Here is a 10,006-nt window from a genome sequence, read left to right as displayed (position 1 = left end):
ATTTAATAAAATAGTATCTTTTTATACAATCAAATAGGTACGCTAACTACTATTAATTTCGAAATGTTAGCAATGTAGAATTAATAATGATGCTCGTATTTCAGCCAATGTGGATGCGTTCGGACGGCGAGCGACCACTGTAAGCCAGCTCCATCTTTGTTGGAGTTCGAATCGCACAGAGATTTGGCTTGAGAATGACTTCGCTCGGCGTTGTTCGCGCGTGTTATCAGCACGCCTTTGGTGCGAGTGTGTGGCTATTTTGTGGCCCCGCAATAGATCCCAAAAGGTGAGTCATAATGAGAGGTAATAGGATACAGTGAGTGGATCACTCACCGTTATTGTACCAGACCTCATATCACTATAATATGCAATGTTATTATTGTTATTCAGGTATGGAATGATATGAAAAGCAGGGTGAGAATATACGCCACATCGACGGCGGCAACGACTGCGGCATAGGCCCTTCCAACCTTCCTAAAGGACACCAACTCTAGCGCAAAGTAACTAAATAACTTCAAACATACAATTCAATAACTAAGTAACTTTCAATTCGAGCAAATTCTTTCCCACTCTTTATTACATCACATCTATTATTTCGATGACAGCGAGCTGATGAGCGTTGGAGCAGAGCCGGGTGGAATTCTTATGCATTGAGGAGCTGCGAGCATGCGAAGCATTCTTGCAGCAAGTGAATGCTGGCAGGGTGCAGGCTGAAGCAGCTATTATTTCTGCCAAAGCAGATGTTCTGCATGCCCAATCCGTAGCTGCCATTTGCAAAGCAATTACCGAGTTGGTGCCCGCAGTTAACCTTTTTGATAGAATAATTAACAAGAATGACAGGTTTGTTTTCAACGTGTTTTCTTAATTTCTGCTAATGATATGTTCAATTGTGGAAATCTGAAAGAGCGTAAGGAACGAAGGTCTAATCTATAGACTTTTGTCCCTTTTATATTTCCACAGTGATATAAACATTTTCTAAATCTATTTTGAAAACGCCCCTAAACATTCTGGCGTTTATGTTGGCTTCATACTGTATGTATATAACTACCCATCCTGCTTTATCTGTCACTACTCTCATAAGAGGTATTGCTCTTTATCAGAAAGCAAGACCCCACATAGGAGTATAGAGTTTCACCACTCCTCGTCATTGGGTGGCTCAGTCTTAAATTTAGGTCTCCTATCTTACTATATACATATTTTTGTTTCAGACTTTTTTGAAGAATAAAAAGCAAGATCGCTCTGGAAATGAAGGATGGTTTGGGGTAGATAGAGGCAATAAATAAACTAAAAATACACTCTTTTCTTATTTCAACCTCTTAAAAGTATACATCAATTTAGATATTAAGGTAATGAACAATTACAATAGGTATACATCGTCATCTTAGAATGAATACCTCATATGTGATTTCTATGTAATTCTTCAGGATGAAGATAAAAATGGTGTGAAGTATAGTAAAGACAATAATGTTTGTAGTTAGCATTTTAATTACTTAAATTATACCTCTTTTAGATACTATATTACATTATTAATTTTTATGCAACAAAAATCAGTAAAAGCAAACTGTGAAAATGCATATGCGAGGCTTCACTGTAAGGGGACGATATATTGTATAAAGTCAAGTGTTAAAAGAGATAAATTGTAACCTTTTGATATATTTTTATACAACTATACATATTTTACCTATACCTGTCATTTTTATTTGATAATAATAAGAGGATATAAGACAAGAAATAACAAAGATGATGTACAATGTCAACATTGACTTACAATTATATGGACGTCGGGTCCGCGCTAAAAAGTGTCCGAACTTATAGGGCGTTAAAATCGTATACAGAGCGTCATTCACGCTCTAGTCTTCGTTTGTTCGACTTACAGCGAAGCAAGCAAAATTAGACGGTACTGCGACGACATTACAATTTAAATTCAACGTTTTAGCTTTTTCATATTCCTTGACATGTCACTACGTTTAAATAGGTTGACTTGGGACATTTTTTCGTGGTTTTTGTATTAGACCCGTCGTCCATTTATTTGTAAGTCAATGATTGTAAAGCTTATTTTCTCACCGCCTTTTAATACCATCGTTTTCGGCATGCCTTTTAGGAAGGCTGCATATTTATTCATAATACCTGGTTTATTTAAAGCAGCTACCACTTGTGCCTTACTGACACTGGCTTGGGAAAGGTGCTTATCACAAGCACTGTTGCCAATGGGGGTCTGGTACGCCCCAGTAGTTAAAACAAATACGAGCTATTAAAATCTGTAACAAAATTAATAATGATTTACACAGTATAGAAATTTGGTTATTATGCAAAACAGATAACTATCGGATTCTTGTATCCACTTAACCCTTACCTTTGTCTCCTCATCCAATGCAACAGACCGTCCTTTAACGGGAATATGTAGGCATAGTTCTTCCAACAATCCTGAAAATAATTCCGTGAACAAACGGTACATATATCGTTTGCGGAATTTCTCCTCAGACATGTTAAATGTGATCGTCTTTCTATGCTTTTCTTTTATTTAAAGCCCGTTCCTAGGCCACATCCACCTAATAAACACTTTCCGAAACATTTAAATAGCTGTGCAACATCTGTAATAAATGATAAATGTAGTGAAAAGTTACTCTCCATTAACTGCAACAGAAACGTTAGGCTGTCAAAGGTAAATCCATTTCCCCAAGGTTACATAAGTGGTTAAAACGTTAAAATATTTAGCGCGATACCAATTGGCAACGTTTTAGGTTTTGGTTTTACCTTTGACAATTAGCGCGATACCAAATGTGCGCAACGTGTCACATTTATAACGTTTGGTTTTTGTTTAGCTTTGGTTTTTGTTTTGACAGTTAGCGCGATACGAAATGTACGCAATGTGTCACATTAGCGACGTTTCATTTGGTTTTTGGTTTTGGTTTTACCATTGACAATTAGCGCGATTGGCCCCCAGGTGGCAGACGACCCCGAAACCTTACGAATCAAAGCGAATACGAAGATCATCAGCAATGTGGCGTACCACGGTGATCTCGAGAAGAAGGCCCAGATGGAACGGCAGCGCCAGATCAACGAGAACGGGGAAATTGTCGGTGAGCATATAAAACAGAACACTTTTTCAGGACACTGATAAACTTTTCGGAATAAGACATCCATAACAATTATATTAATTGTGGACTTTAGAGTTGTCCATCACGGATCGTGTAATCGAGCTAGAAGTCTTGTCTCCCTATTTATTATAAGGCTACGGCAACAGAACGAGGCTTGAGAATTGCTGGATAGGTTCCAAATATGTCAAGCAGCTCCACGCATTGCAGTTTTTACATTAAACGACACGACACGACTATCCACGTACAATATCGTTTCAAACGATATTGGTTTAAAATTAACCGAAATGTTTTGTGTTGAAATAAGATGTAGGCTACTTGAAAGCTTCTCCTCCCCAGATAAAAAAATATACCAGCCACCACACCACCACCACCTGGTCTTAAACTCGGGAAATCCCTGTACCCGAGCAAATTGGCTTTGGCTATCTAGATCGAATAATTTTCAATTTAATATTAATTAGCGTCTTTGCTGAAAGCAATTATGATTAATTTTGGCAATATGTATGTAAATAATTGTAATTTTTTTATAAAAAAAAACCTACCTCAAGAGTTCGTGAAATGATGAATCTATTTGCCAAGTTTTATTGAAATCAGTTACTGGAAAGTGCGCGAAACCGGATTCATCCCCTAGTTTTCCCCTCTCCTCCCCTTTCCCCATCTAGATTACCCCTTAGAGGTGGAATATTTTCTTATGTAGAATAACGAAAAATAATCATCAAAATGGGTTCACACATTTTTAGAGTTATCGCGTAACATGCATACAAAAATAATGTATTTTTTTAAGTCGGTTAAAAATAAAATACACAGACATTCATTTATCCACAAAACTCACAAATCGATAAATAATTAAACAATAAAATATTAATGTGGACAAAAGGGATGATGACTCATAATTGCTGATTTTCAATCTTCACCTATAGTTATTCGCTTCTGCATTGGACTGTTATACTAAACACCAAATTATACAAAGGCTGTCGTATCGTATTACATAATTAATAAGACAATGGCGCTTATTTTCATTTCAAGCCGATTCTGCGTTAATAAATGTGGTGTCTTCCCAATGGTATAGTAGAAGATTTTGTCATTAATTCAAATTAGCGCCATCTATTTCATTTATACCTTACTATCTAAACTCTTAGCACTATCGTGATGTGTCGTGTCGGTTAATTTAAAAAAAAAGCCCGATAGATTATGGTATTTCTTGTAGATTGTATTGCTTAAATGGAAAAAAAATCATTTTTCTCATTGGAAATGAAACTGGTTTTTTTGACCAGACAGGAGTTAGTCCAAAGAAGTACCTTACCTATTACTGCCGTCAAGTAGTAATGTGAGCTTTACTGCGTTCCGGTTTTGAAGGGTAAGGGTGCTGGTGAAATTACAGGCACATGACACTTGTGAACTTATGTCTCAGAGTGATAGTGTGGCAGTGTTCCTCAGATCATTGCGATTTAAAGCTCTAAATGACACTGCAACTGATATGGACAGGCGTGTCGCTTACCACCATATTTATAGGTATTATAAAAAAAAGGCCCGAAACGTTTGGAAAACAAATATACGTGATTTATCTCCGAAAAAATAGTTTTATTTCAAAGATATTGTTGGTTTATTGGTACATTTTGGAATTACAAATAACTTGATTCTTCGGCCGGGTTCTAGATTTTCTCACGCATTAATTGGTATATCCAATTTATGCGTATAAATTGAACGTAATACTTTGAACCTTCCAGATATATTTGAACATTAGAAGGCTTGGGTTGTATTTCAGTTGCAATCGAAATTGCACTTTAAATGTATATGAATTCAGTCGATTTTATGTTTTTGTTTACGAAGATCGTAAATCACTCTTGACGCTGACCTTACTTGGGTGATTGTACGATTTCTCGCAGATATTACGTAAGTGCTGTATTCAAATCGCAATTGTTATTTTTTTCTATTTGATTCATAAAACAATATCTTTGTTTAGTCAGATAATAACGTTGTTCTTTTATGAAAACTAGCTATATCGACGACCAAAGGAATAAAGCTATAAGCCAGAAAATAATGAGAGCCAAAAAAGTAGTAAAATTATTGGTCACTCGTACTTTCAAAGTCAAATAAGCTTTATTTTTTGGGTAAGCAAGTTACGTTTGACCGTCCGCCTAACCGTCATACTGATTAAACTCTACTGCTCATTCGTAGGGCAGATTCCCCTGAGAAGAATGAGCAAGAAACTCTAAGGGTTGCTCTTTGTAAATATACATTTGAATACATTTATCATTTGCAATATTGACTTCAAAAAACATCTTAAATCGAGACTACCTGCAAGAGCTAAACGGGTCATTAAAACGGATTTTTGTCATCCAAGTACGCAGAAGATGCGTAATAACCAGGGATCGGAATAGGTAGAGTTTTCTTTACCTATGATTAGGCCGGTTTGGGCGCGCGGTTAGTATGCAAATCTGTAGAAGATAGGTCTAATTACGTCTGTAGTGATTCCAAAGCTGGATCGACTAAGACATTGTAACGATGGGGCGCTAAAGGTCCCATCCAAAAAATATACATTTTATTTTTTTCCTACTAAGCTATTAGATTTACGGCAAAATGTGATATTTAATTAGGATATTAGGATCTCTCGATTGGCATTTTTTTTGAGACGTATTGTGAAAAAAAAATCCAATGTCCGCAATATCGCTGATCCGACCCACTGTGTCGCGAAGTTAAGATAAACATAGTGTACCTGCCTGTCCCCAATTACGTCAATTTTTAATGTTCTTAAATGATTTCCTGAATCCCGAAAAGGTCCAGGACTTAAAAAATATTGTCGTAAGGCAGTCCCCATTTTCTGTCTATGTTCCTCGAAATTTAGGTAAAAAAAACTACCTATTCCGATCCCTGGTAATAACCTTAAAAGACAAATTTTAAATATCACCCAGAATCTTTTTATAGAAGCACATGTATTGCCCCTTAAATGAATTCGTCGGCTTTGTGAAGACGACTGTCGAGAACAGCTAGTTTATTTTTATACCTCGTATTAATGTTGTCTATCACTATTTTTCATAAAAAAATATTATATTTCTTGACATAAATGAATGTTCATCTTTTTAAACTTACTCTAAAATACACTCTGGGACCCAGATTGTAAATTGCCCTAACTGCACGTTTCTGCAGAACAAAGATTTTATTAATATCGAGAGCATTAATTACCCCAAAGCAAAATACCGATACCAACTAAGGGCGAGTGCAAACCGGCGGACGTCAAGGCAGAGGACATTAAATTTATAAATGTAATTTTATTATATTTCAATTAATTTCAATTTGAGTTACGACAATAAGTGGTTTCATGTACGATTATATAGATTCTGTTTACCTTAAGTTTTAAATAGAATTTTGAACTTCCTTTAAAATGTTGAATTTTCATAAAATAATCAGTACAGAGCACTAAAAAACCCGACCTCAAAAGTCATTCATCACCTATTTTGCCACCCTTAGAGGTGGAATATTTTTCTTCAAATTTAAACGGGACCACATTTGAGGAACCCTCTTTCCAACAAAAAATTTTCATCAAAAATTGCTTCACAAATGCCGAATTCGGAGTTATGGCGTAACATACATACAAAAAAAAACATGCAGCCGAATTGAGAATCTTCGCCTTTTTTTGAAGTCGATTTACTCGAACAATTGGATCATTTTCGCCCGTGGTAGGTTGTTCAGAATGTTTTGTAGTCTTATTTATTATAGCTTTTTTCCCTTGCTTCGTCGATATATTGTCTTATACAACATTGAAAAAAAAACAAAATGTATTATTAGCATAATCTCAAATTATCTACACCTACGCAAACGTGAGAAATGTGACCAATGTACCAACATGACCATATTAAGCAATTAGCACATTGTCGATGGTTACAGCCATTACTAGTGTGGGAAGGTTGCCCCGACTGTGTAAATTTCATTGCATACGATTACCAATACTATAGTAAGGCCGATAAGTTTATATTTGCTTACGTAACATTATTGTTACCGTTTGTCACAGTAATTTGAAATTCGTAAATCCATTCCTTTTGCAACATTGAAAAACGTAACTAAACAATGTTGACAAAAACAGAATATGAAAATATTTTATTTTATTGAATGTTATGATATTTTTACTACCATGGTATTATTATAGTAACTGAAAATTCTTGTGAAAGAGTTCGTCCAAGGAAGTACTGTCACCTTACCTATTTCTGCCGCCAAGCAGTAATGCACACATTACTGTGTTCCGGTTTTGAAGGATAAGAGTGCTGGTGAAATTACTTGCACATGGGACTTGTCAACTTATGTCTCAGGGTGTCGGGCGCAGTGGCAGTGCCCCTGAGATCTTTGCGATTTAAAGCTCTTAAGTGGCACTGCAACTGTTATGGACAGGCGTGTAGCTTACCACCAGGCGCACGACTTGTTCGTAAATAGGTTGAGGGATGTTAATGTTTAGTTGCGTTCATAGCTAACGGCGAAGAATGATCGATTCTTTATTGGTGATTGTGTATTGTTCCATTATTTCATTAATCATGGAGAATTTGTCATTTATGCTAACACGTTTTTGAAACTTGATTGGAAAATATTTGCAGCACATTGTTATTTTGTGTTTAACAACAGATAATGGCTTCTTCATGGAGTCTAGATAAAATTTAACATTTATTTGTGAAAACACAGGTTGTATACTCTCCTTCTCATAACCAACACATTTGCATTTTTGTAAAATTTTTATTTTCTTTGAAAATGTCAATTACGCTACACATCCTCTCTAATTCTTGTAACTCCATCTACAATATTAACCGACAGAGTTACAAGAGTTGGAGAGGCTGTGGGTTATATTTTTCGGTATCTAATGAGGCAATAAGCGTTTTTGACGTAACTCCACTTATGCCGTTCTTCCATGAGGTGTGTGTTATGGCTCAGGGCGCAAAGGCGCAATAGCAGTGACCCTCAGATCTTTGCGGTTTAAAGCTCTGAGTGGCACTGCGACTGCTATGGACAGACTCGTCGGTTATCACAAGGCACACGACATGTTCGTCCCGTCACGGTATCATAAAAATTAATGCCTTCAATATCTTTGTATGCCTAATATATGGCCAAGTACAGCGAAATTAGGCGTATTTTGTCACTGTCAATTTCTATTACAACCTGTGTTTACAAAAGTGAATATGTCATAGATTATTAATCATATATTTTCTGATCAATGGTTTTCCCCGTTCATTAACTGTGTCCTAATTATATTATATGTTTGTTTGTCCGTATGTGCGGCACGCTTAATACAGATGCACCAACCGACAATTACCATCAACAAATCGAAAACTACGCCACAGAGATGCTGCCCCCCACAACAGCTCCCCATCTACCCCCAAAAAACCATTACCAAACACCCCAAACACAATATCAAAACCGTCAATACAAATCTGAGTATAAACCAGAGCAGAACACTTACAAACCTGAACAGAACCCATACAAACCAGAACAGTACCGCTCAGAACAGTACCGTCCGGAACAGTACAGGCCGGAACAGTACCGTCCGGAACAGTACAGGCCAGAACAGTACCACCCGGAGCAGTACAGGCCAGAATACAGGCCCGACAATTACACTGAGCAATATTACAATCCAAAATACGAGGACCCCCAATACGGGTACAATTACCAACAAGGTCATGGGCAGCAGAAGATTGGTCGGATCCAGGATTATGATCCTTTGACTGATGGTCCCAGGACTGTACCGAATACGCAGAGGGCGTCGGCGACTTTGATTTATAATAGCACCAGTGATAAACGAGGTTTGTATTTGGTACCTTTTACACTACCATGCCCTATACAGGGTGTAATCGTTAAGTGTGCCCAGGCGATCATTCCGTAAATAAAAATTATATACAAAGTACGGTACCTTATGAGTAAAACGACATCAATTACTTTTAAAAACAAAACTAGAAACATCCAAAATTTTAACATTAAATGCTTACATACATTTAATATGACATCCGTAGATAGGCTTTAGTTTCTCATCTATAACAGGTAACAAAAAGTCGATACTCACACGCAAGTTGTTGTAAGTCAAAATACCATTGTTTTGCTTTTTAACTTAAATATATATTTTTTATGTATATTATAGGATCCATGTTTGAGAGTAAACATAGCACTGAGTGATTTCTTTACTTTTATATATAGAACCTATAATATATGTACATACAAAATTATATAGGTATTTAAGTTGCAAGCAAAAAAATGGTATTTTTTGACACAACAACTTACGTGAGAGGTATCGAAGTTAACGAAAATGCTATAAATAAAGCAATAAAACTATCTTTTAATTGAATAAAAACAAAGTGATGTTTATTTTTAAGTAACTAAAGCTGAGTACTCCCGTAGTCCAACTTACCAACACCGGTTAATGTCCTATTAGAGCTTAGCGAAAATTTTTTTTTTGTTTCGTTTTTTTTCTTTCAACTGTGACATTGGCAAAATCATCAGTTCTCATATTGATGGAGCCATAAAAATAAAAAGTGAAGTGAACTAAAGCCACTCTACGAATGTCACATTAAATGTATAGGAGCATTTTACGTTAGAATTTTGAATATTTCTAGCTTTATTTAAAAAATATTTTGAAGTCGTTATACTCATTAGATAACATACTTTCGATATCAATTGATATTTCTTATATTTACGTAATAATCGCTGGTCACACTTAATGATTACACCCCGTATATTACACATCGTGCTTTAGAAAAAGACGATTAAAGCGTCGTCTCTTTCACTCATACCTGTGCTAAATTTCAGTTGTGCGACAGATACGGTGCTTTACAAATCCGAAGAAATTCGATTATGACCGATACCGTCTTTCTAAAATTTGATGTGTAATTTTTATGGCCTGGTATTGCATTTGATTTGGCATCTCATTGTACTACGTTGTA

General features: G+C 36.1%; 1 protein-coding gene and 1 long non-coding RNA gene across 2 annotated transcripts; both read left to right on the top strand.

The window, feature by feature from the left end:
• Positions 1-107: 107 nt before the first annotated feature.
• LOC113238487 lies at positions 108-622 on the top strand. Its single transcript, XR_003311103.1, has 3 exons — positions 108-286; positions 391-500; positions 606-622. It is a non-coding gene; the product is annotated as an uncharacterized LOC113238487 (long non-coding RNA).
• A 947-nt stretch (positions 623-1,569) lies between these two features.
• On the top strand, positions 1,570-8,919 carry LOC113238486 (LIM and SH3 domain protein Lasp-like; the record flags this gene model as incomplete). Its single annotated transcript, XM_026475309.1, has 3 exons — positions 1,570-1,590; positions 2,945-3,080; positions 8,369-8,919. Coding segments are annotated over exons 1-3 (708 nt in total), but the record flags the coding sequence as incomplete, so codon positions are not given.
• Between the last annotated feature and the right edge of the window lie 1,087 nt (positions 8,920-10,006).

The sequence above is a fragment of the Hyposmocoma kahamanoa genome, unplaced genomic scaffold (assembly GCF_003589595.1).
Source record: "Hyposmocoma kahamanoa isolate Upper Pololo Valley unplaced genomic scaffold, ASM358959v1 96126, whole genome shotgun sequence".
Classification (NCBI taxonomy): Eukaryota; Metazoa; Arthropoda; class Insecta; order Lepidoptera; family Cosmopterigidae; genus Hyposmocoma; species Hyposmocoma kahamanoa.
The sequence above is the reverse complement of the archived record's forward strand: the minus strand, read 5'-3'. Positions and strand labels throughout refer to the sequence as shown.